The sequence below is a fragment of the Balaenoptera borealis genome, assembly GCF_965194805.1.
Source record: "Balaenoptera borealis genome assembly, chromosome: 20".
NCBI lineage: Eukaryota > Metazoa > Chordata > Mammalia > Artiodactyla > Balaenopteridae > Balaenoptera > Balaenoptera borealis.
Window position 1 is genome coordinate 54,757,454 of NC_138879.1, and position 26,275 is coordinate 54,783,728.

The 26,275-nt window shown below is 38.9% G+C and overlaps 1 protein-coding gene and 1 long non-coding RNA gene across 2 annotated transcripts in view; one reads left to right on the plus strand and one right to left on the minus strand.

Annotated features, from left to right (window-relative positions):
- LOC309618861 (myosin-8-like) overlaps positions 1-4,190 on the minus strand; it is a 31,886-nt gene extending 27,696 nt beyond the window's left edge. The window contains exons 1-7 of the mRNA XM_082373267.1: positions 3,862-4,190; positions 3,027-3,170; positions 2,785-2,941; positions 1,169-1,196; positions 960-1,068; positions 784-876; positions 586-649 (exon numbers count right to left, since the gene is read on the minus strand). Of these exons, the coding sequence (XP_082229393.1) occupies positions 586-649; positions 784-876; positions 960-1,068; positions 1,169-1,196; positions 2,785-2,941; positions 3,027-3,170; positions 3,862-4,071 (805 nt within the window). The 5' untranslated portion in view covers positions 4,072-4,190. The remainder of the gene's footprint in view (positions 1-585; positions 650-783; positions 877-959; positions 1,069-1,168; positions 1,197-2,784; positions 2,942-3,026; positions 3,171-3,861) is intronic.
- LOC309618878 overlaps positions 1-26,275 on the plus strand; it is a 272,744-nt gene that overhangs the window by 167,584 nt on the left and 78,885 nt on the right. The window lies entirely within an intron of this gene.

The following is a 26,275-nucleotide window of genomic DNA, read 5'->3' on the forward strand; positions in this document are numbered from 1 at the left end:
TGGTTGAGAATCTGCCTGCCAATGCAGGGGACACGGGTTCGAGCCCTGGTCTGGGAAGATCCCACATGCCGCGGAGCAACTGTGCCCGTGAGCCACAACTACTGAGCCTGCCCGTCTGGAGCCTGTGCTCCGCAACAAGAGAGGCCGCGATAGTGAGAGGCCTGCGCACCGCGATGAAGAGTGGCCCCCGCTCGCCGCAACTAGAGAAAGCCCTTGCACAGAAACGAACACCCAACACAGCCAAAAATAAATAAATTTATTTAAAAAAAAAAAACCTCAGATCAAGAGCAAATCACAGAAATGTATTGTAAGCCTATAGATAACTCATAGGAGTCCATAGATAGTCCTACTGTTTTTCCTGGAGAAAATGTCATAGTTGCTTCTGAGGCAGGAATTGCAGAATGTGTTATAGAGCCATCAGTCTGAGACTGAGGTAAATAGAGCACACAGCGATTATGGATAAGTTTGGCATTAGCTCACGGGCAACACCGCCAGCAGGCTCAGTGCTCAACAAGTGTTGCAAAATATCCCTGCAAATGATATCACTTGTTTCTCTGTTTGATTTTCAATGGTCCTGTTACTCACATGTTTCAATATCAGCAGAAGCCAGTTTCCCTGTGGTACCGAAGTGGATCCTGATGAATTTACCCTTGCAAGTGAAAAAGATGATGTTATATACAAAACTGTTAGCACACGAGTAACAAGAGGTTGAGTTAATAACTCAGACATGCCTTTTTGGGCATTTAAGACCTGAGAAAACCCTTCTGTGACCCAGAGACTCACAAAGCGAGAGGAGTTGTCATTCCTCACAGTCTTGGCGTTGCCAAAAGCCTCCAGCAGGGGGTTGGCACTGATGATTTGATCTTCCAGAGTCCCCTGCGAAGGCAAGAACAGTCCTCACATCTGGGGCTTCCTGCACGCGCTGCCAGTCTTGATTCTGACACGCCAGTCAGACCCACCTGCATTTTGCCAGTTTCCTCCTTCTTCTTCTCTCCAGTGACTGCAATTGTTGCAAAGTACTGGATCACACGCTTCGTGTTCACAGTCTTTCCTGCCCCAGATTCTCCACTGTCAAAGAGAAACCAGAGAAGAGATCAGAACTACAGCTCACATTGTCGACATCTAAGACAATCACCACAAACCAGAGAAGAAGAAAAAAATCACATACGTGATCAGGATGGACTGGTTCTCACGTTCTGTAAAAAAGAAATCAAGACCATCAGTTTTTAAAAATAGTACACATTCAGTACAAAGATTATTGACTCTGTAAAGATTAATCAGTTTATCCTTTTTAACATTTTGAAGATGTTGCCTGTGATCTTGGTTTTGTGTGTAGCTCCCAGATAGTACTTGCCTCTTGGAGTAAAACTTATGAAAATGAGAGGCAAAGAATCATCTGTTTCTTCTTAAAATATTATTAATTTTAAAACCTATGGGAAGTTTCAAACGTATACAGAGGTAGAGGCAATAATGTATAAAGAGCTCCTATGTACCCATCATACAGTTTCAACAGTTATTATTTGGCCAACTTTGTATAACCTGTACTCCCATCCTAAACTCACTTGGTTATTTTAAAGAAAATTCCAGGCATCATACAATTTCATCTGTAACTACTTCAGTAAAAATCATACAATTCTGAAGTTTCATTTAACAGATGAAGAAACAAACCCAGAGAGAAATAAGTGACTTTTCTAATAGTTACATAGCTTATCAAGATGTTTAGGTCTATTTGACTTCCAGTTTATATATTTTTCTGCTACCTGGCCTCCTCCCGGTTGTTCATATGAATTTGACAGCTGGTAATACTAAAAAAGGAAGGGATCTGGAACTGTAAATGTTGGTGTTCATTTACTTTTATTTTCCTTTTTATTTTATACACGTTTCTAAGTAATAAAAATAAAAATTGTCACTAGTTATATGACTGATATGTTGGATATATACCAATTTTCTGATTTGTTAAATCTTTAATTCTATACTGATATAGATTTTAGAGCATTCTCAAATCTAAAAAAATCTATTCAGAGAAATAGATGCTAATTTGGGTGCTATTTAGATATGGATATAGACTTTAGAGAACTTCAAAGCTCTATTCAGGGAAGTAGAGACAGATTTTGGAACATATTCAGATTGATTTCTTTTTCCAATAGAAGAAAATACAAGAAAGATCATATCACATCTAGTGGGAGCATAGATAAGAAAACAATGTTCTAGTCTCTAACCTGGTCAAATGCCACAGTTTTCAAAGAAAGAGGGATTTCTATTTTCTTCTATTCTTGTAGGAAAATGCTTCAAAATCTTTGAGAGGAAAGTCATAGCTCTTTCTTTACTCCTGTTCTACCCCAAAGGCTAGTGATATTAGCTGTGTCTTTTAAAGATAAAGAATTCACAAAGCTTTCCCGCTATGGCTGGTAACTATTTTCCTTGATTGCTGTGGATGTGGATATTTTTTAAAAATCTACTTGAACTTTTTTTCTGTCCAGATCAGAAAGTAAAAAATGTGAGAAAGCAACAACAAATATGTTTACAGAGGTCTACTAATTATTTCAACTAGGCTTCTGGCTACCAGCTGGGTTAGCTTGGGTAGGTCAATGCATTCAGTGAGCTTCACTTTACTCATCTATAGAATGGCTTCAGGGAAGAATATGTGCTATTACAGCTCTGAAAGTTTCTTGAAAGCAGTGAAGCCCCAGGTGGCTGCAATGTATTATTGTAATCAAAGCCCAAAGCCTGTTCGTTAAAGATTCTATTTCCACATTTCTGTAAATAGATGCATCACTCACTCACCAGTCATCATGAACTGATAGGCGTTGTCAGAGACGGAGAAGATGTGGGGCGGGGCCTCCTGGCGCTTTTTGCCTCGGTAGGCAGCCACCACCTCGGGGTTGTACACCGGCAGCCACTTGTAGGGGTTGACGGTGATACAGAAGAGGCCCGAGTAGGTCTGAGAAAATCAGAATATTCAACATGTGGGATTTGTTTTTACTTGGAGAGATAGGTGGAATAAAGAGATGTTGAAGGGTGCTCACATAGATCATCCAGGCTGCGTAACGCTCTTTGAGGTTGTACAGCACTGCTGGCTCGTGCAGGTGGGTCATCACGACCATGTCCTCAACCTTGTCATATTTGGGAGGGTTCATGGGGAAGACTTGGTCTTCTCTGACAGTTAGAGTCTGGTAAGTAAAGTAAGAGACAAGTTTGTATTAATGGTTGGAGGTAGGATTTATGTTTATCTGCTTTAATTATAAGACTACAGTTGTGGACACTTTCCATTATATTATTCGGTGTCTTTTAAATAAAGGCATGAAAATACATTCATCTTAGCGTTTGATGGTAAGAAAATCTGTTAACTCTGATGAGCTAGAATATGTACTAGTCTTTAAAAAATACTTTTTTCCTCCCACATTTCCTTGTCCCAGGTTTATTTATCAGTTTATTTCATTTTACTTAAATGGGTTTAATTTTTCATTTTTCCTGGCCATTTATTACAAGAAACTTCAATTTGGGGGGAAGTAATGGGGATATTAATACATTGTTTATCTAAGTAGATAGTAATTGTTTTGATAGGAGAAGCTAGTTTTTGTTTCTCCCAAGTTTGGGGATTTAGACTGGGAAGTGAGAAATTGAAGGGAAATGCTGGAGGCCAAGCCTAGTGGCTTTAAAGTCCTTTGGGTAGTTGGGAAAGGGAGAAATGAGGTTACTGCTGAGAATTTCTTTAACCTTCCAAATCTGATGTCTGTTAATGGACCAGAAGGGTGTCTGTATTGGCAGTAGGCTTAGAGATTCTGAGCAACGAAGGCTTCAAGTTGAAGCGAGGAGGTGGAGGAATAAAGCGGGGAGTATTTTCTCCTTGTTTTTACTTACTGCTCCACGTTCTGTCTTTACAGTTACTTTCCCTCCTTCTGTGCTTTGTATGATGCTCTTCACATAGGATTCCTTGGGCTCCGCCACAAAGACTGATGATTTAGCATTGAAGGGCCTGTTTTGGGCTTCAATCCGCTCCTTTTCCGATTTTCGAAGGTAGGGAGCAGCTTCGCCAAAAGCAGCCATCTCACCGTCCAAACTCGCACTCATGGCTGCGATTTATTTAGAGAGAATTTTGCCTTGGGGAAAAAATGAGGGAGAGGAGAAATAGAAACCGGAAGTTATACATGTGAGCTAGGATTTGAAATGAAAGAAATGTTGAGGCTCCATCGCCTGCCTGGGCTGTAACTATTCTCCCAAGCTGTTGCTGACCAGCGTTCTCATACAGTAACCCTAGCACACGGCTGGTTTGGAATAAGACTGCAGTTTGAGGCTTCATTTTTAGGGCTTTGAAAATTTCCTTCCCAGATGGCGTATCTTGATCTTCAGGGCTAGGGCATCTACAACTGAGTGAGAACGGAATCCTTGCATGTTTTATTCTCTAAACTGTAACAATATCTATAGCTAAGACTGTTGTTGATGGATTGTTTTATAGCAACTGTCATTCTTTAATCCCCACTTTTCCTTCTGCATAATGTTTGCATCTGCCATTTGCTAGGACAGTCATAGAGTTAGGAGGGAAGGTTTGTTTTGTGCAAATGGAGATTGATATCTTCCAAGCTATCGAAAACATCTTTGCCTTTTAGATGGCCATTTTTTCTCTCACAAGCCAAATAATTATTTTTAATGTCTACTTAATGTTAATATTTGGTGTTATATCTCTTGGTGGGTCATTAAAAAAACCCATAATAAATTCTTATCATTCTAGGTTTTTTGTTTTTTTTTTGTCATTTGGCTTGTTACCAAGAGACTTAGCATTGCCTTAATTCCAAAATCTCTTTTAACATTCTCCTTTTGGCATGAGAGATTTCAACTGTCAGTTAACAGATCTAACCACTGAGAAATGAGAGCTTCAGCACGAAGAACTTTCTTCATCCCACATAAATTCCACAGGCTTCTTTTCTTTCCGTCCAGAAAAAGAAAAGAGACAAAAATTTAAGAGTTCATCGCATGTATGTGAGCCATTGTCCTCCATCGATAGGTATGTCTCTCAGTGTTGGTGTGTTACTTCAGTTGGGTCTTTCCTTTGCTCTCAGGCAGTGAATTACTTGGGGGGAGGGCCAGGATCTCTTCTAAATTAGGTATGATATTTAGCCCTCTGTGGGTGTAATACTTGTGATTTTTTAAACGAACAATAACAAACCTTTCTAAAAACTACAGTGAATCATGAAAAGGTAGCTAAAATACTATGGTTTTAACAAGATGTTTGTTTTTGTTTACATTTTTAGATTAAGAATTTTTCTGGGTATTTAAAAATTATTGGTAAAATGTATAAGTATTCAATGCTCGTCAGGAGGGGGAGGTTGGCATGGAATAGTCCATTGCCCCTGGACAGTTCTAAGTGCAGCTGAGAACTCACTGTCAAAATTCATTCTTTCCTAAATGGTCCTTTAATCCTGGAATTCAGGTGAGGGTGGTCTCTGAGAATAAGACAGTCTGAAAAAATGATTTCCCAGCATTTATACGCAGACATTTGGAAGCACAATCTATTTACGTAACTGCAAAAATATGGAAATGGTGTACAGTGAAGAGCTGCCCCCAGCTTCGTTAGCCTAAATGAATACCCTCTGTCATCAATGAATGAATAAAGCAGAGTCTTACCTCTGGTTTCCAAATGAAGATGCAGGTTCAGAAGCGTCTAACACTGTAAAACAACAAGTTTCTTATTAGTGAAGCTCTGAAATTCCAGTAAGATAGTTACAGAATTAAAATATTTCCCTGGTCTGAAACTTGGCTGTATGAAAATAAAAGTCAAAGTTGGGAGGAACAGTCTCATGCTCAGAGATGGGCCATGGGGTAAGCTGTTTCTGCCCCCGGAGTCCTTCAGGTCCCAAGGCCCCCATCACTTACCTCTGGGTTCTTGGTGGAGATGAAGCAGGAGGGCTCCTTCGTGCTTATATAGGGGCTGATGTGCTGATGCTGCAGCTACCTCCTCTTTGTTAGAGCAAGACATTCGGCAGCATGAACCCTCAGAATAACTTGTACTGACGTTTGTCATATTTGGATATAATTAGAAGTATTCATATTACTTTGAGTATGTGAACCAATCTCCTATAAATAATTTGACAGCGACCAATTTGCTGGCAGAGAATGCTTTCTAGTGTGCTGGGAAGGTAATCTTTGACAGTGCCTGGTGGGGCCTCCTAAGAGCTATATTCATTTTGGCAAACTCTCTCGCACATGCCTGTGGTGACCCAGTGATCACATACTCAGCGACACATTGCTTTCAGGGCCCTATAACCACTTTTCCTTCTTTGGTACCACAGGAACCCCCACCTCCTCCACACCCTTGGGCTGCTGCCAAGGCTCCCCCCTTGGAGTCTGGGCTCGGGCAGCAGGGCCAAGGTGAGAGGAGGTGCTATCCTGAGTCTCTACCGTCGGGTCAGTGCCCATCCACCCAACACTGAAAAAAATGATTATTTATTACAAAATTATACGTATTCATTGTAGGAAAAAATACAGATAAGCAAAGAGAAAAAATGTCTATAATCCCAATATGCAGAGATAAGATATAGACATATAAGTACATAAATGTCTTACAACCTACTTTAAAAATTATATCACAGGTAATTTTCATACCACTAATGAAATTTACACCCTTATTCTTTCTTTTTTAAATTAATTAATTAATTAATTAATTTTGGCTGCGTTGGGTCTTCGTTGCTGTGCGCAGGCTTTCTCTAGTTGTGGCGAGTGGGGGCTACTCTTCGTTACGGAGCACGGGCTCTAGGTGCGTGGGCCTCACTAGCTGTGGCATGTGGGCTCAGTAGCTGTGGCTCGCGGGCTGTAGAGGGCAGGCTCTGTAGCTGTGGTGCACAGGCTTAGCTGCTCCGTGGCTTGTGGGATCTTCCCGGACCAGGGCTCGAACCTGTGTGCCCTGCATTAGCAGGCGTACTCTTAACCACTGCGCCACCAGGGAAGTCCCTACACCCTTATTCTTTAAACAAATTATATTATGATCATTCTTTTAAAATTAGAATCTTTTTTTAATGGCTAGGGATATTGAGGTATAATTTATATACAGCAAAATTGACTCTTTTTAGCTGACGGTTATATGAAAGTTTTTCTGCTGCTATTTAAAAAATTTTTTTAATTTACAATAAAATTCACTTCTTTTGTTTTATAGTTCTATGAGTTTTTGCATGTACACTCTTTCTTGTAACCACTGGCATAGACAGGATGCAGAACTTCATTTCTGTGAGTTTCGATAAACATGTGCTGTTGTGTAACCTCTTACATTCTATTTATATGAAAATTAAAGCCTTGTAGATTACACTAAAATTAACTGGATTGCATCTAATGTCTCATCAAATATGATATTTGATGTATACTTTATATCTGGTTTTCTAATAATTGTAATCATAAATGTGAATTAAACTGTTCCATTCGTAGATATAAGGCCAAGAGGATTGAAAGCATACGCTTATACAAAGACTTGCACATAAATGTTCATAACAGCATTATCCATAATAGCTAAGTGGAAACAACCCACATGTCCATCAACAGACAAATGGATAAATAAAATGTGGTATATCCATACAGTGGTATATTATTCAGCCATGAAAAGGAATGCAGTACTGATACACGATACAACATGGATGAACCTTGAAAACACTAATGCTAAGTAAACGAAGCTGGATGCAATGTGTTCATATTTGAATAACAAGAACAGGCAAATCCACAGAGACAAAAAGTAGATTAGTGGCTGCCAGACAGTGGTCTGGAGAGGAGAGATTGGGGAATGACCACTAATGGGGTTTCTTTTTGAGGTGATGAAAATGTTCTGGAATTAGATAGTGGTTATGGTTGCATAACTTTGTGACTCTCCTAAAACCACTGAATTGTTCATTCAAATGGTGAATTTTATAGTATGTGAATTATATCTAAAAAAATGCATTGGATTTTACCAGTGTTTTTTCTGTATCTATTGAAATTATATTTTTTTCTCCTCTCACTTGTTAATATAATGAACTGTGTTAGATTTCCTCACTTTTACTGTTCTGCAGTTCATGAAATAAAACCTATTGATGTAATGTTTAATTTCCTGCTGCTTTAAGTTTACGCATTTTTTTTAAAATGTGGGATTTCTGCATCTGAGTTCATGTGGGACTAGGCCATAATTGTCTTTTCTTGTGCTATCCTTTTCTGGTTTTGATATAGGATCGTGCTAGTTTTGTAAAATGAGTGCCTCCCATTTGTTTCTATTTTCTTCAACAGTGTGTTTAGGATGTGAATAATCTGTTCCATGAAGGCTTGGAACAGTTCCTTCAGGAAACTCTTTCTGCCTGTAGCCTCTTTGGAGGAGAAATCTTTCACTCTAATTTAAGGTTTTTCATGACTATTGATTAGTTTGTTCAGAGTTTCTACCTTTTTTTTTTTTTTTTTTTGCCCATTTGGAGAATTTATATTTTCCTAGAAAATTGCCCATTTCATGTGGGTTTTTAGATTTTTTTGTGCCTATCTTTTTTAAATTTATTTATTTGTTTATTTATTTATGGCTGTGTTGGGTCTTCGTTTCTGTGCGAGGGCTTTCTCTAGTTGCAGCAAGTGGGGGCCACTCTTTCATCACGGTGCACGGGCCTCTCACTATCGTGGCCTCTCTTGTCGCGGAGCACAGGCTCCAGATGTGCAGGCTCAGTAATTGTGGCTCACGGGCCTAGTTGCTCCGCGGCATGTGGGATCTTCCCAGACCAAGGCTCGAACCCGTGTCCCCTGCATTGGCAGGCAGATTCTCAACCACTGCACCACCAGGGAAGCCCCCTATCTTTTTATAGTTAAAAACACTCCTGTGTAGGCATCTATTCCTTTTAATTTTTTTACCATATTTTAATTTTGTTCTTTTTATTTTAAACCATATTTGCCAAAGTTTTGTCTTTTGTGTTGGTCTTTTTAATTTAGATTTACCAAATGAGGTTTTTTCTGTTTTATTATTTTCTGCTTTTAATCTTATTCATTCCTTTATTTCTTAGGTTTATTATATTGGTCTTTAATCTAGCATCTTGAACTGAAAGCTAACTTCATTTATTTTCATTCTTTCTTATGATCTTGCATGTTTATTTATGGTTATAAATTTTTCTTTGGTTACTGCTTTGGCTAAATCCCATGGGTTGATATGTAGTACCCTTGTATGATTGTCCTTCAATTATAATTATTTTAAAGCTTCTATTTCCATTTCAACTCCCAAATTATCTAGAGTTTTTTTTTTTTTTATAATTTCCAGATGTATAAACTTGGGCTTTGGGGAGAGGATTCTCTTTTAGCTGATAGTTCTTTTTATCGTGTGTGTGTGTGCGCACGCATGCATGTGCAGTTTATTTCCTAGTAGGTCCAATAGGAATGAGGGATCTCATGTGTTTATTTTTGTGCATGTAAGTAATACAATAATTCAGATAGCATCCAGATCAGAATATTATCAGCACCCCATAAACCTCTCTTGATCCTCCTCATTATAACTCTTATTTCCCTCTCCTAAAGGTAACTATGATTTTTACTTTATTTTTTATTAAAAAAATTTTTTTCACATCTTTATTGGAGTATAATTGCTTTACATTGTTGTGTTAGTTTCTGCTGTATAACAAAGTGAATCAGCTATATGTATACATATATCCCCATATCCCCTCCCTTTTGCATCTCCCTGCCACACTCGTTATCCCACCCCTCTAGGTGGTCACAAAGTACCGAGCTGATCTCCCTGTGCTATGCGGCTGCTTCCCACTAGCTATCTATTTTACATGTGGTAGTGTATATATGTCAATGCCACTCTCTCACTTCGTCCCAGCTTACCCTTCCCGCTCCCCATGTCCTCAAGTCCGTTCTCTACATCTGCATCTTTATTCCTGTCATGCCCCTAGGTTCTTCAGAACCATTTTTTTTTTTAGATTCCATATATATGTGTTAGCATATAGTATTTGTTTTTCTCTTTCTGACTTACTTCACTCTGTATGACAGACTCTAGATCCATCCACCTCACTACAAATCACTCAATTTCGTTTCTTTTTATGGCTGAGTAATATTCCATTGTATATATGTGCCACATCTTCTTTATCCATTCATCTGTCGATGGACACTTAGGTTGCTTCCATGTCCTGGCTATTGTAAATAGAGCTGCAGTGAACATTGTGGTACATGACTCTTTTTGAATTATGGTTTTCTCAGGGTATATGCCCAGTAGTGGGATTGCTGAGTTGTATGGTAGTTCTATTTTTAGATTTTAAGGAACCTCCATACTGTTCTCCATAGTGGCTGTATCAATTTACATTCCCACCAACAATGCAAGAAGGTTCCCTTTTCTCCACACCCTCTCCAGCATTTATTGTTTGTGGATTTTTTGATGATGGCCATTCTGACCAGTGTGAGGTGATAACCTCATTGTAGTTTTGATTTGCATTTCTCTAATGATTAGTGATGTTGAGCATCCTTTCATATGTTTGTTGGCAATCTGTATATCTTCTTTGGAGAAATGTCTCTTTAGGTCTTCTGCCCATTTTTGGATTGGGTTGTTTGTTTTTTTTTTTTTTTGGTATTGAGCTGCCATGAGCTGCTTGTGTATTTTGGAGATTAATCCTTTGTCAGTTGCTTTGTTTGCAAATATTTTCTCCCATTCTGAGGGTTGTCTTTTTGCCTTGCTTATGGTTTCCTTTGCTGTGCAAAAGCTTTTAAGTTTCATTAGGTCCGATTTGTTTATTTTTATCTTGATTTCCATGTCTGTAGGAGGTGGGTCAAAAAGGATCTTGCTGTGATTTATGTCATAGAGTGTTCTGCCTAAGTTTTCCTCTAAGAGTTTTATAGTGTCTGACCTTACATTTAGGTCTTTAATCCATTTTCAGTTTATTCTTGTGTATGGTGTTAGGGAGTGTTCTAATTTCATTCATTTACATGTAGCTGTCCAGTTTTCCCAGCACCATTTATTGAAGAGGCTGTCTTTTCTCCATTGTATATTCTTGCCTGCTTCATCAAAGATAAGGTGACCATATGTGCATGGGTTTATCTCTGGGCTTTCTATCCTGTTCCATTGATCTGTATTTCTGTTTTTGTGCGAATAACATACTGTCTTGATTACTTTATAGCTTTATAGTATAGTTTGAAGTCAGGGAGACTGATTCCTCCATCTCCGTTTTTCTTTCTCAAGAATGCTTTGGCTATTCGGGGTCTTTTGTGTTTCCATACAAATTGTGCAATTTTTTGTTTTAGTTCTCTGAAAAATGCCATTTGTAGTTTCATAGGGATTGCATTGAATCTATAGATTGCTTCGTGTAGTATAGTCATTTTCATAATGTTGATTCTTCCAATCCAAGAACATGGTATATCTCTCCATCTGTTTGTATCATCTTTAATTTCTTTCATCAGTGTCTTACTGTTTTCTGCATACAGGTCTTTTGTCTCGTTAGGTAGGTTTATCCCTAGGTATTTTATTCTTTTTGTTGCAGTGGTAAATGGGAGTGTTTCCTTAATTTCTCTTTCAGATTTTTCATCATTAGTGTATAGGAATGCAAGGGATTTCTGTGCATTAATTTTATATCCTCTTACTTTACCAGATTCATTGATTAGCTCTAGTAGTTTTCTGGTAGCATCTTTAGGATTCTCTATGTGTAGTATCATGTCATCTGCAAACAGTGACAGTTTTACTTCTTCTTTTCCAATTTGGATTCCTTTTATTTCTTTTTCTTCTCTGACTGCTGTGGCTAAAACTTCCAGAGCTGTGTTGCATAATAGTGGTGACAGTCGGCAATGTTGTCTTGTTCCTGATCTTAGTGGAAATGGTTTCAGTTTTACACCATTGAGAACAGTGTTGGCTGTGGGTTTGTCATATATGGCTTTTATTATGTTGAGGTAAGTTCCCTCTATGCCTACTTTCTGGAGAGTTTTTATCATAAATGGGTGTTGAATTTTGTTGAAAGCTTTTTCTGCATCTGTTGAGACTATCATATGATTTTTATCCTTCAATTTATTAGTATGGTGTATCACACTGATTGATTTGCGTATACTGAAGAATACTTGCATTCCTGGGATAAACCCCACTTGATCATGGTGTATGATCCTTTTAATGTGCTGCTGGATTCTGTTTGCTAGTATCTTGTTGAGGATTTTTGCATCTATGTTCCTCAGTGATATTGGCCTGTAGTTTTCTGTTTTTGTGGCATCTTTGTCTGGTTTTGGTATCAGGATGATGGTGGCCTCGTAGAATGAGTTTGGGAGTGTTCCTCCCTCTGCTATATTTTGGAAGAGTTTGAGGAGGATAGGTGTTAGCTCTTCTCTAAATGTTTGATAGAATTTGCCTGTGAGTCCATCTGGTCCTGGGCTTTTGTTTGTTGGAAGATATTTAATCACAGTTTCAATTTCAGTGCTTGTGGTTGGTCTGTTTATATTTTCTATTTCTTCCTGGTTCCATCTGGGAAGGTTGTGCTTTTCTTAGAATTTGTCCATTTCTTCCAGGTTCTTCATTATATTGGCATATAGTTGTTTGTAGTAATCTCTCATGATCCTTTGTACTTCTGCAGTGTCAGTTGTTACTTCTCCTTTTTCATTTCTAATTCTGTTGATTTGAGTCTTCTCCCTTTTTTTCTTGATGAGTCTGGCTGATGGTTTATCAATTTTGTTTATCTTCTCAAAGAACCAGCTTTTAGTTTTGTTGATCTTTGCTATCGTTTCCTTCATTTCTTTTTCATTTATTTCTGATCTGATCTTTATGATTTCTTTCCTTCTGCTAACTTTGGGGTTTTTTTGTTCTTCTTTCTCTGATTGCTTTAGGTGTAAGATTAGGTTGTTTATTTGAGATTTTTCTTGTTTCTTGAGGTAGGCTTGTATTGCTATAAACTTCCCTTTTAGAACTGCTTTTGCTGCATCCCATAGGTGTTGGACCATCGTGTTTTCATTGTCATTTGTTTCTAGATATTTTTTGATTTCCTCTTTGATTTCTTCAGTGATCCCTTGGTTATTTAGTAGCATATTGTTTAGCCTCCATGTGTTTGTATTTTTTACAGTTTTTTTTCCTGTAATTGCTATCTAGTCTCATGGTGTTGTTGTCGGAAAAGATACTTGATATGATTTCAGTTTTCTTAAATTTACCAAGACTTGATTTGGAACCCGAGATATGGTCTATCCTGGAGAATGTGTCATGAGCACTTGAGAAGAAGGTGTATTCTGTTGTTTCTGGATGGAATGTCCTATAAATATCAATTAAGTCCATATTGTTTAATGTGTCATTTAAAGCTTGTGTTTCCTTATTTATTTTCATTTTGGATGATCAGTCCATTGGTGACAGTGGGGTGTTAAAGTCCCCTACTATTATGGTGTTATTGTCGATTTCCCCTTTTATGGCTGTTAGCATTTGCCTTATGTATTGAGGTGCTCCTATGTTGGGTGCATAAATATTTAGAATTGTTATATCTTCTTCTTGGATTGAACCCGTGATCATTATGTAGTGTCCTTCTTTGTCTCTTGTAATAGTCTTTATTTTAAAGTCTATTTTGTCTGATATGAGTATAGCTACTCCAGCTTTCTTTTGATTTCCATTTGCATGGAATATCTTTTTCCATCCCCTCACTTTCAGTCTGTATGTATCCCTAGGTCTGAAGTGGGTCTCTTGTAGACAGCATATGTGCGGGTCTTGTTTCTGTATCCATTCAGCCAGTCTATGTCTTTTGGTTGGAGCATTTAATCCATTTAAGTTTAAGGTAATTATCGATATGTATGTTCCTGTTACCATTTTCTTAATTGTTTTGGGTTTGTTTTTGTAGGTCTTTTCCTTCTCTTGTGTTTTCCTTCATAGAGAAGTTCCTTTAGCACTTGTTGTAAAGTTGGTTTGGTGGTGCTGAATTCTCTTAACTTTTGCTTATCTGTAAAGGTTTTAATTTCTCCATCGAATCTGAATGAGATCCTTGCTGGGTAGAGTAATCTTGGTTGTAGGTTTTTCCCTTTCATCACTTTAAATATGTCCTGCCACTCCATTCTGGCTTGCAGAGTTTCTGCTGAAAGATCAGCTGTTAACCTTATGGGGATTCCCTTGTATGTTATTTGTTGCTTTTCCCTTGCTGTTTTTAATATTTTTTCTTTGTATTTAATTTTTGATAGTTTGATTAATATGTATCTCAGCATGTTTCTCCTTGGATTTATCCTGTATGGGACTCTCTGTGCTTCCTGGACTTGATTGACTATTTCCTTTCCCATATTAAGGAAGTTTTCAACCATAATCTCTTCAAATATTTTCTCAGACCCTTTCTTTTTCTCTTCTTCTTCTGGGACCCCTATAATTCGAATGTTGGTGAGTTTAATGTTGTCCCAGAGGTCTCTGAGACTGTCCTCAATTCTTTTCATTCTTTTTTCTTTATTCTGCTCCCTGGCAGTTATTTCCACCATTTTATCTTCCAACTCACTTACCTGTTCCTCTGCCTCAGTTATTCTGTTATTAATTCCTTCTAGAGTATTTTTGACTTAAGTAATTGTGTTGTTCATCACTGTTTGTTTGCTATTTAGTTCTTCTAGGTCCTTGTTAAATGTTTCTTGTATTTTCTCCATTCTGTTTCCGAGATTTTGGATCATCTTTACTATCATTACTCTGAATTCTTTTTCAGGTAGGTTGCCTATTTCGTCTTCATTTATTTGGTCTTATAGGTTTTTACCTTGCTTCTTCGTGTGTAACCTATTTTTTTGTCGTTTCATTTTTTTTTTTGATGGGTGGTGCTGTATTCTTGTCTTACTGGTTGTTTGGCCCGAGACATTCAGCCCTGGAGTTTGCAGGCAGTTAGATAGAGCTGGTTCTTAGTGCTGAGATGAGGACCCCGGGAGGCCTCACTCTGATTGATATTCCCTGGGATCTGAGGTTCTCTGTTAGTCCAGTGGTTTGGACTTGGAGCTCCCACCGCAGGAGCTCGGGCCCAACCTCCGGCCTGGGAACCAAGATCCCGCAAGCATGTGGCAGGCGAAGTAGTGGTCCTCCAAAGACATGGACATCCAAATCCCTCGAACTGCTTGGCTGATGTGTGGCGATGGGGACCTGGAGCCACTGGAGGGTCCGGGCGGTGGCCTGAGGCGCACAGGGTGGCCTGGTGTCCTCAGAGTCAGAGCCGGGACATCTGTGCCACCTGTGCCGACCAGCGTGCCAGGGACTCTGCCTGAGCTTGACAGGCATCTGCACCCTGGATTCACGTCCGATGCCCCGGATTTGCTATTAACATTTTGTTAATTGTTTTGGGTTTGTTATTGTAGGTCTTTTCCTTCTCTTGTGTTTCCTGCCTAGAGAAGTTCTTTTAGCATTTGTTGTAAAGCTGGTTTGGTGGTACTGAATTCTCTTAGCTTTTTGTATCTGTAAAGATTTTAATTTCTCCATCGAATCTGAATGAGATCCTTGCTGGGTAGAGTAATCTTGGTTGTAGGTTTTTCCCTTTAATCGCTTTAAATATGTCCTGCCACTCCCTTCTGGCTTGCAGAGTTTCTGCTGAAAGATCAGCTGTTAACCTTATGGGGATTCCCTTGTATGTTATTTGTTGCTTTTCCCTTGCTGTTTTTAATATTTTTTCTTTGTATTTAATTTTTGATAGTTTGATTAATATGTGTCTTGGCACGTTTCTGCTTGGATTTATCCTGTATGGGACTCTGCGCTTCCTGGACTTGATCGATTACTTCCTTTCCCATGTTAGGGAAGTTTTCAACCATAATCTCTTCAAGTATTTTCTCAGTCCCTTTCTTTTTCTCTTCTTCTTCTGGGACCCCTATAATGCGAATGTTGGTGCGTTTAATGTTGTCCCAGAGGTCTCTGAGACTGCCCTCAATTCTTTTCATTCTTTTTTCTTTATTCTGCTCTGCTATAGTTATTTCCACTATTTTATCTTCCAGGTCACTTATCCGTTCTTCTGCCTCAGTTATTCTGCTCTTGATTCCTTCTAGAGAATTTTTAATTTCATTTATTGTGTTGTACATCACTGTTTGTTTGCTCTTTAGTTCTTCTAGATCCTTGTTAATCGTTTCTTGTATTTTGTCCATTCTATTTCCAAGATTTTGGATCATCTTTATTATCATTACTCTGAATTCTTTTTCAGGTAGACTGCCTATATCCTCTTCATTTGTTTGGTCTGGTGGGTTTTTACCTTGCTCCTTCATCTGCTGCGTATTTCTCTTCTTCTCATTTTGCTTAACTTACTGTGTTTGGGGTCTCCTTTTTGCAGCCTGCAGGTTCGTAGTTCCCGTTGTTTTTGGTGTCTGCCCCCAGTGGGTAAGGTTGGTTCAGTGGCTTGTGTAGGCTTCCTGGTGGAAGGTACTGGTACCTGTGTTCTGTTGGATGAGGCTGGATCTTGTCTTTCTGGTGGGCAGGACCGCATCCAGTGGTGTGTTTTGGGGTGTCTGTGAACTTATTATGATTTTAGGCAGCCTCTCTGCTGATGGGTGGGGTTGTGTTCCTGTCTTGCTAGTTGTTTGGCATGGGGTGTCCAGCACTGGAGCTTGCTGGTCGTTGAATGGAGCTGTGTCTTAGCGTTGAGATGGAGATCTCCGGGAGAGCTCTCACCAATTGATGTTACGTGGGGCCAGGAGGTCTCTGGTGGGCCAGTGTCCTGAACACGGCTCTCCCACCTCAGAGGTTCAGGCCTGACACCTGGCCGGAGCACCAAGACCCTGTCAGCCACATGGCTCAGATGAAAAGGGAGAAGAAAAAGAAAGAAAGAAAAATAAAATAAAATAAAATAAATAAAGTTATTAGAACAAAAAATTTTTTTAATATTATTAAAAAAAAGAAAAAAGAAAGAGCAACCAAACCAATAAACAAATCTGCCAATGATAACAATCACTAAAAACTAAACTAAGATAAACATATAAATCAGAAAGTAGTCAGTCGCATACAGCAAACCCCAAGTCTGCGGTTGCTCCCAAAGTCCACCACCTCAGTTTTGGGATGATTTGTTGTCTATTCAGGTATTCCACAGATGCAGGGTACATCAAGTTGACTGTGGAGATTTAATCCGCTGCTCCTGAGGCTGCACGGAGAAATTTCCCTTTCTCTTCTTTGTTTGCACAGCTCCTGGGGTTCAGCTTTGGATTTGGATGCACCTCTGCATGTAGGTCGCCCTCTGGTGTCTCTTCTTCTCCCAGACAAGAGGGAGTTAAAGGAGCGGCTGATTAGGGGGCTCTGGCTCACTCAGGCCGGGGGGAGGGAAGGGTACGGAATGTGGGGCGAGCCTGCGACGGCAGAGGCTGGCATGACGTTGCACCAGCCTGACACGCACTGTGTGTTCTCCCAGGGAAGTTGTCCCTGGATCACGGGACCCTGGCAGTGGCGGGCTGCACAGGCTCCCGGGGGCAGGATATGGAGAGTGACCTGTGCTTGCACACAGGATTCTTGGTGGCTGCAGCAGCCGTGTTAGCATTTCATACCTGTCTCTGGTGTCCGCGCTGATAGTCGCGGCTCGCTCCTGTCTCTGAAGCTCGTTTAGGCGGTGCTCTGAATCCCCTCTCCTCACACACCCTGAAGCAATGGTCTCTTGACTCTTAGGCAGTTCCAGACTTTTTCCTGGACTCCCTCCTGGCTAGCTGTGGCGTACTAGCCCCCTTCAGGCTGTGTTCACGCAGCCAACCCCAGTCCTTTCCCTGCGATCCAACTGAAGCCCGAGCCTCAGCTCCCAGCCCCCGCCCACCCTGGCAGGTGAGCAGACAAGCCTCTCAGGCTGGTGAGTGCTGGTCAGCACCGATCCTCTGTGCGGGAATCTCTCCACTTTGCCCTCTGCACCCCTGTGGCTGTGCTCTCCTCCATGGCTCCAAAGCTTCCCCCCACCCCCCGCCCACCCCCCATCTCTGCGAGTGAAGGGGCTTCCTAGTGTGTGGAAACTTTTCCTCCTTCACAGCTCCCTCCCAGAGGTGCAGGGCCTGTCCCTATTCTTTTGTCTCTGTTTTTTCTTTTTTCTTTTCCCCTACCCAGGTACGTGGGGAGTTTCTTGCGTTTGGGGAAGTCTTGAGGTCTTCTGCCAGTGTTCAGTAGGTGTTCTGTAGGAGGTGTTCCACATGTAGATGTATTTGTGATGTATTTGTGGGGAGGAAGGTGATCTCCACATCTTACTCCTCCACCATCTTGAAGTTCTTCCCAATTTTTACTTTTATGATAATAGTTTCTCTGCTTTTCTTTATAGTTTATTATTTCTGTATTCTTCCATAAACAATGCATATACATTTTCCTTGCCCCCACCCCATGCATATACATTTTTTACCTGTTTTTAAGCTTCATATGAAGACAACTTTATTTATTCTTTAGTGTCTTGCTTCTTTTGCCCAACATTATTGTGAGATTTTTTTCCATGAAGTTACATGTAACTGTATTTTATTTTCATTACTGTACAGTATTACATTGTGTGATAATACAATTTATTTATTCATTCTACTGTAGACAAAATTTGGGGTTGTTCCCAGTTTTTTCTATAGTTTAAATTTTATTTATATTTTGCAAGATGAATAGTGACCGTCATGTCTGTGATATCTTGTTCTAGAAATAGTTGATACTTCTTTTGTGGCTTTGTACATGGGTCAGGTGTTGTTCCTCCCCTTCCTCCTTCTCTTCCTCTTCTTCTTTTAACAGGTCCATTCAGGTAGAATTTTATATACCTTAAAAGTCATTCATTTTAAGTATATAGTTCAGTGAGTTTTAATAAATTTATGCAGATGTGCAGCCATAACCACAATCCAGTTTTATAACACTTTCATCAACTGAAAAAGTTCCCTTTGCCCATTTGTAATCACATTCCAGCCCAGACTCCAGGCAACAGCTGATATGCTTTCTGTCTCTATAGTTCTGCCTTTTCTAGAAATTTCATATAAGTGGAATCCTACCGTGTGTAGTCTTTCCTGTCTGACTTCTTTCCCTTAGCATGCTTTTTGAGTTCATCCATGTTGTTGCATGTATCAATAGTTCATTCATTTTTGTTGCTAAGTAGTAGTCTATTGTATAGATGTGCCACATTTTCTTTATCCATTCAAGTTGATGGACATTTGAATTATTTCTAGTTTTGGCTATCATGCATAATGCTAATGATAATATTCCATACAAGTCATTGTATGGACATTTGTTTTCATTTCTCTTGGGTAGATAACTAGGAGTTGAATTGCTAGATTGTATATGGCTAATTTCTTAAGAAACTGCCAAATTCTTTCCCACCGTGGCTGGACCATTTTACATTTCCACCAATAATATGAGGCTTCCAGTTTTTTTACATTTTCACCTACACTTGTATTGTCCTTCCTTTTGGTTATAGCCATTCTAGTGAGTCTAAAGTGGTATCTTACTGTGGTTTTAATTTGTATTTCTTTAATGAATAATGATTTTGATTACTTTTCATGTGTTTATTTGCCATTCATATATTTTCTTTAGGTGAAGAGTCTATCCAAATCTTTAGCCCATTTAAAAAAATTGGATCATTTTCGTATTTACTTATTAGAGGTCTTTATGCATACATACATATATAGATATATGTTTTGATATAAGTCCTTTATCAGATATATGATTAACAAATATTTTACTTCAGTCTGTGGCTTGTCTTTTTCTTTTTCTATTTATTTATTTATTTATTTATTTATTTTACAGATATGTGTTTTATTTTGTACGGTATATATACCTTAGTATATTCCACATAAATGTACATATGTAATTTTTACACTTTCATTGCTCATTATAATAGTGGTAAGTAATTTTTTAAAGGTTGCTGATATAAGTACTTATCTCTACCATTGAAGAAAAATGTGGCATATAGAGAACGAGTACAGTTTATGAAGAAAAACAGACTAAAAGAGTTATGAAGTAAAACCATTGGAGAATATCAGTGTTAGCCCATTGCTTTTTTTTTTTTCACACACACACACTGTATTTTATTTTTACAAGAGATAAATAGACTGACACCAAGCATTGTACATGGATGACCACAACAAAAGCAACAATGATTGCAATTACCAAACATGAAACACACTCATACTATGTCATAATATTGACATTCAGTCCAGTAATCCTCCACTGTAACAGCTCCTTTACTTTGCAGTGAAAATTGATTTGTATATTCTTTGCCTCTGAGTCCTTGTGGGATTTTTTTTTTTAATTCAGACAGAAAGTCACAAAAATTATACTCATCCTCATCAGTTCACTCAGTCCCATGTAATTAATTTTTTTTTTCCATCTTGATCTTTTGTTAGCACTTTTATGAGTTCATCAGTTTTTCATTAGAGTTCTGAAAATGCTTATTCATTCAGTTCAGCAGTGCAGTCAGTTACCAGAAACCTGTACTTGTCAGAGTCTTTTCCATGAATTTCTTGAAGATGAAACCCTTTTATAAGAACATATTTGCAAAAGCATCAGAGTACACCCAGAACTGTCTGTAAATGACAAAAGACTTAAAAATGACCACAGTTAAAGATTTGATGGAAGTTCATAATAATGCAGTTGACGAGAAAATTAGTTATTTCTGAGATATACATTTTAAAGTAATAACTAGGATTATGACTTATAACATTATACCAGAACATATAAGATTTTTAGAAATTTCATGTAATGTCTGAAACGTTTATATTAACATATTTCCATACAAATAACCCAATGAAAGTTTAGTGTTAGTTGTTTTGTTTGTTTGTTTTTTTATACTGCAGGTTCTTATTAGGCATCAATTTTATACACATCAGTGTATACATGTCAATCCCAATTGCCCAATTCAGCACACCATCATCCCCACCCCACCGCAGTTTTCCCCCCCTTGGTGTCCATATGTCCGTTCTCTACATCTGTGTCTCAACTTCTGCCCTACAAACCGGCTCATCTGTACCATTTTTCTAGGTTCCACATACATGCATTAATACACGATATTTGTTTTTCTCTTTCTGACTTACTTCACTCTGTATGACAGTCTCTAGATCCATCCACTTCTCAACAAATGACTCAATTTCATTCCTTTTTATGGCTGAGTAATATTCCATTGTATATATGTACCACAACTTCTTTATCCATTCGTCTGTTGATGGGCATTTAGGTTGCTTCCATGACCTGGCTATTGTAAATAGTGCTGCAATGAACATTCGGGTGCATGTGTCTTTTTGAATTACGGTTTTCTCTGGGTATATGCCCAGTAGTGGGATTGCTGGGTCATATGGTAATTCTATTTTTAGTTTTTTAAGGAACCTCCATATTGTTCTCCATAGTGGCTGTATCAATTTACATTCCCACCAACAGTGCAAGAGGGTTCCCTTTTCTCCACACCCTCTCCAGCATTTGTTGTTTGTAGATTTTCTGATGATGCCCATTCTAACAGGAGTGAGGTGATACCTCATTGTAGTTTTGATTTGCATTTCTCTAATAATTAGTGATGTTGAGCATCTTTTCATGTGCTTCGTGGCCATCTGTGTGTCTTCTTTGGAGAAATGTCTATTTAGGTCTTCTGCCCATTTTTGGATTGGGGTGTTTGTTTCTTTAATACTGAGCTGAATGAGCTGTTTATATATTTTGGAGATTAATCCTTTGTCCGTTGATTCGTTTGCAAATATTTTCTCCCATTCTGAGGGTTGTCTTTTCGTCTTGTTTATGGTTTCCTTTGCTGTGCAAAAGCTTTGAAGTTTCATTAGGTCCCATTTGTTTATTTTTGTTTTTATTTCCATTACTCTAGGAGGTGGATCAAAAAAGATCTTGCTGTGATTTATGTCAAAGAGTGTTCTTCCTATGTTTTCCTCTAAGAGTTTTATAGTGTCCAGTCTTATATTTAGGTCACTAATCCATTTTGAGTTTATTTTTGTGTATGGTGTTAGGGAGTATTCTAATTTCATTCTTTTACATGTAGCTGTCCAGTTTTCCCAGCACCACTTATTGAAGAGACTGTCTTTTCTCCATTGTATATCTTTGCCTCCTTTGTCATAGATTAGTTGACCATAGGTGCGTGGGTTAATCTCTGGGCTTTCTATCTTGTTCCATTGATCTATGTTTCTGTTTTTGTGCCAGTACCATATTGTCTTGATTACTGTAGCTTTGTAGTATAGTCTGAAGTCAGGGAGTCTGATTCCTCCAGCTCCATTTTGTTCCCTCAAGACTGCTTTGGCTATTCGGGGTCTTTGGGTCTCCATACAAATTTTAAGATGATTTGTTCTAGCTCCGTAAAAAATGCCATTGGTAATTTGATAGGGATTGCATTGAATCTGTAGATTGCTTTGGGTAGTATAGTCATTTTCACAATATTGATTCTTCCAATCCAAGAACATGGTATATCTCTCCATCTGTTGCTATCATCTTTGATTTCTTTCATCAGTGTCTTATAGTTTTCTGCATACAGGTCTTTTGTCTCCCTAGGTAGGTTTATTCCTAGGTATTTTATTCTTTTTGTTGCAGTGGTAAATGGGAGTGTTTCCATAATTTCTCTTTCAGATTTTTCATCATTAGTGTATAGGAATGCAAGAGATTTCTGTGCATTAATTTTGTATCCTGCAACGTTACCATATTCATTAATTAGCTCTAGCAGTTTTCTGGTGGCAGTTTTAGGATTCTCTATGTATAGTATCATGTCATCCGCAAACAGTGACAGTTTTACTTCTTCTTTTCCAATTTGTATTCCTTTTATTTCTTTTTCTTCTCTGATTGCCGTGGCTAGGACTTCCAGAACTATGTTGAATAATAGTGGTGAGAGTGGACATCCTTCTCTCGTTCCTGATCTTAGAGGAAATGCTTTCAGTTTTTCACCGTTGAGAATGATGTTTGCTGTGGGTTTGTCATATATGGCCTTTATTATGTTGAGGTAGGTTCCCTCTGTGCCCACTTTCTGGAGAGTTTTTATCATAAATGGGTGTTGAATTTTGTCAAAAGCTTTTTCTGCATCTATTGAGATGATCATATGGTTTTTATTCTTCAATTTGTTAATATGGTGTATCACATTGATTGATTTGCGTATATTGAAGAATCCTTGCATCCCTGGGATAAATCCCACTTGATCGTGGTGTATGATCCTTTTAATGTGTTGTTGGATTCTGTTTGCTAGTATTTTGTTGAGGATTTTTGCATCTATATTCATCAGTGATATTGGTCTGTAATTTTCTTTTTTTGTAGTGTCTTTGTCTGGTTTTGGTATCAGGGTGATGGTGGCCTCATAGAATGAGTTTGGGAGTGTTCCTTCCTCTGCAATTTTTTGGAAGAGTTTGAGAAGGATAGGTGTTAGCTCTTCTCTAAATGTTTGATAGAATTCACCTGTGAAACCATCTGGTCCTGGACTTTTGTTTGTTGGAAGATTTTAAATCACAGTTTCAATTTCATTGCTTGTGATTGGTCTGTTCATATTTTCTGTTTCTTCCTGGTTCAGTCTTGGAAGATTATACCTTTCTAAAAATTTGTCCATTTCTTCCAGGTTGTCCATTTTATTGGCATAAAGTTGCTTATAGTAGTCTCTTAGGATGCTTTGTATTTCTGCGGTGTCTGTTGTAACTTCTCCTTTTTCATTTCTGATTTTATTGATTTGGGTCCTCTCCCTCTTTTTCTTGATGAGTCTGGCTAATGGCTTATCAATTTTGTTTATCTTCTCAAAGAACCAACTTTTAGTTTTATTGATCTTTGTTATTGTTTTCTTTGTTTCTATTTCATTTATTTCTGCTCTGATCTTTATGATTTCTTTCCTTCTGCTAACTTTGGGTTTTGTTTGTTCTTCTTTCTCTAGTTTCTTTAGGTGTAAGGTTAGATTGTTTACTTGAGCTTTTTCTTGTTTCTTTAGGTAGGCTTGTATAGCTATAAACTTCCCTCTTAGAACTGCTTTTGCTGCATCCCATAGGTTTTGGGTCGTCGTGTTTTCATTGTCATTTGTCTCTAGGTATTTTTTGATTTCCTGTTTGATTTCTTCAGTGATCTCTTGGTTATTTAGTAGTGTATTGTTTAGCCTCCATGTGTTTGTCTTTTTTACGTTTTTTTCCCTGTAATTCATTTCTAATCTCATAGTGTTGTGGTCAGAAAAGATGCTTGATATGATTTCAATTTTCTTAAATTTACCGAAGCTTGATTTGTGACCCAAGATGTGATCTATCCTGGAGAATGTTCCGTGCGCACTTGAGAAGAACGTGTAATCTGCTGTTTTTGGATGGAATGTCCTATAAATATCAATTAAATCTATCTGCTCTCTTGTGTCATTTAAAGCTTCTGTTTCCTTATTTATTTTCATTTTGGATGATCTGTCCATTGGTGTAAGTGAGGTGTTAAAGTCCCCCACTATTATTGTGTTACTGTCGATTTCCTCTTTTATAGCTGTTAGCAGTTGCCTTATGGATTGAGGTGCTCCTATGTTGGGTGCGTATATATTTATAATTGTTATATATTCTTCTTGGATTGATCCCTTGATCATTATGTAGTGTCCTTCCTTGTCTCTTGTAACATTCTTTATTTTAAAGTCTATTTTATCTGATATGAGTATAGCTACTCCAGCTTTCTTTTGATTTCCATTTGCATGGAATATCTTTTTCCATCCCCTCACTTTCAGTCTGTGTGTGTTCCTAGGTCTAAAGTGGGTCTCTTGTAGACAGCATATATATGGGTCTTGTTTTTGTATCCATTCAGCCAGTCTATGTCTTTTGGTTGGGGCATTTAATCCATTCACGTTTAAGGTAATTATCGATATGTATGTTCCTATGACCATTTTCTTAATTGTTTTGGGTTTGTTTTTGTAGGTCCTTTTCTTCTCTTGTGTTTCCCACTTAGAGAAGTTCCTTTAGCATTTGTTGTAGAGCTGGTTTGGTGGTGCTGAATTCTCTTAGCTTTTGCTTGTCTGTAAAGCTTTTGATTTCTCCATCAAATCTAAATGAGATCCTTGCCAGGTAGAGTAATCTTGGTTGTAGGTTCTTCCCTTTCATCACTTTAAGTATATCATGCCACTCCCTTCTGGCTTGCAGAGTTTCTGCTGAGAAATCAGCTGTTAACCTTATGGGAGTTCCCTTGTATGTTATTTGTCGTTTTTCCCTTGCTGCTTTCAATAATTTTTCTTTGTCTTTAATTTTTGCCACTTTGATTACTATGTGTCTCAGCGTGTTTCTCCTTGGGTTTATCCTGTATGGGACTCTCTGCGCTTCCTGGACTTGGGTGGCTATTTCCTTTCCAATGTTAGGGAAGTTTTCGACTATAATCTCTTCAAATATTTTCTCTGGTCCTTTCTCTCTCTCTTCTCCTTCTGGGACCCCTATAATGCGAATGTCGTTGCGTTTAATATTGTCCCAGAGGTCTCGTAGGCTGTCTTCATTCCTTTTCATTCTTTTTTCTTTAGTCTGTTCCACAGCAGTGAATTCCACCATTCTGTCTTCCAGGTCACTTATCCATTCTTCTGCCTCAGTTATTCTGCTATTGATTCCTTCTAGTGTAGTTTTCATTTCAGTTATTGTATTGGTCATCTCTGTTTGTTTGTTCTTTAATTCTTCTAGGTCTTTGTTAATCATTTCTTGCATCTTCTTAATCTTTGCCTCCATTCTTATTCCGAGGTCCTGGATCATCTTCACTATCATTATTCTGAATTCTTTTTCTGGAAGGTTGCCTATCTCCACTTCATTTAGTTGTTTTTCTGGGGTTTTTTCTTGTTCCTTCATCTGGTACATAGCCCTCTGACTTTTCATCTTGTCTCTCTTTCTGTAACTGTGGTTTTTGGTCCACAGGCTGCAGGATTGTAGTTTTTCTTGCTTCTGCTGTCTGCCCTCTGGTGGTTGAGGCTATCTAAGAGGCTTGATGGGAGGCTCTGGTGGTGGGTAGAGCTGACTGTTGCTGTGGCGGTCAGAGCTCCGTAAAACTTTAATCCACTTGAGTGTTGATGGGTGGGGCTGGGTTCCCTCCCTGTTGGTTGTTTTGCCTGAGGCAGCCCAACACTGGAGCCTACCTGGGCTCTTTGGTGGGGTTAATGGCAGACTCTGGGAGGGCTCACGCCAAGGAGCACTTCTGAGAACCTCCGCTGCCAGTGTCCTTGTCCCCACGGTGAAACAGAGCCACCCCCCGCCTCTGCAGGAGACCCCCCAACACCAGCAGGTAGGTCTGGTTCAGTCTCCCCCAGGGTCACTGCTCCTTCCCCTGGGTCCCGATGTGCACACTACTTTGTGTGTGCCCTCCAAGAGTGGGGTCTCTGTTTCCCCCAGTCCTGTCAAAGTCCTGCAATCAATTCCCACTAGGCTTCAAAGTCTGATTCTCTAGGAATTCCTCCTCCCGTTGCTGGACCCCCAGGTTGGGAAGCCTGACGTGGGGCTCAGAACCTTCACTCCAGTGGGTGGACTTCTGTGGTATAAGTGTTCGCCAGTCTGTGAGTCACCCACCCAG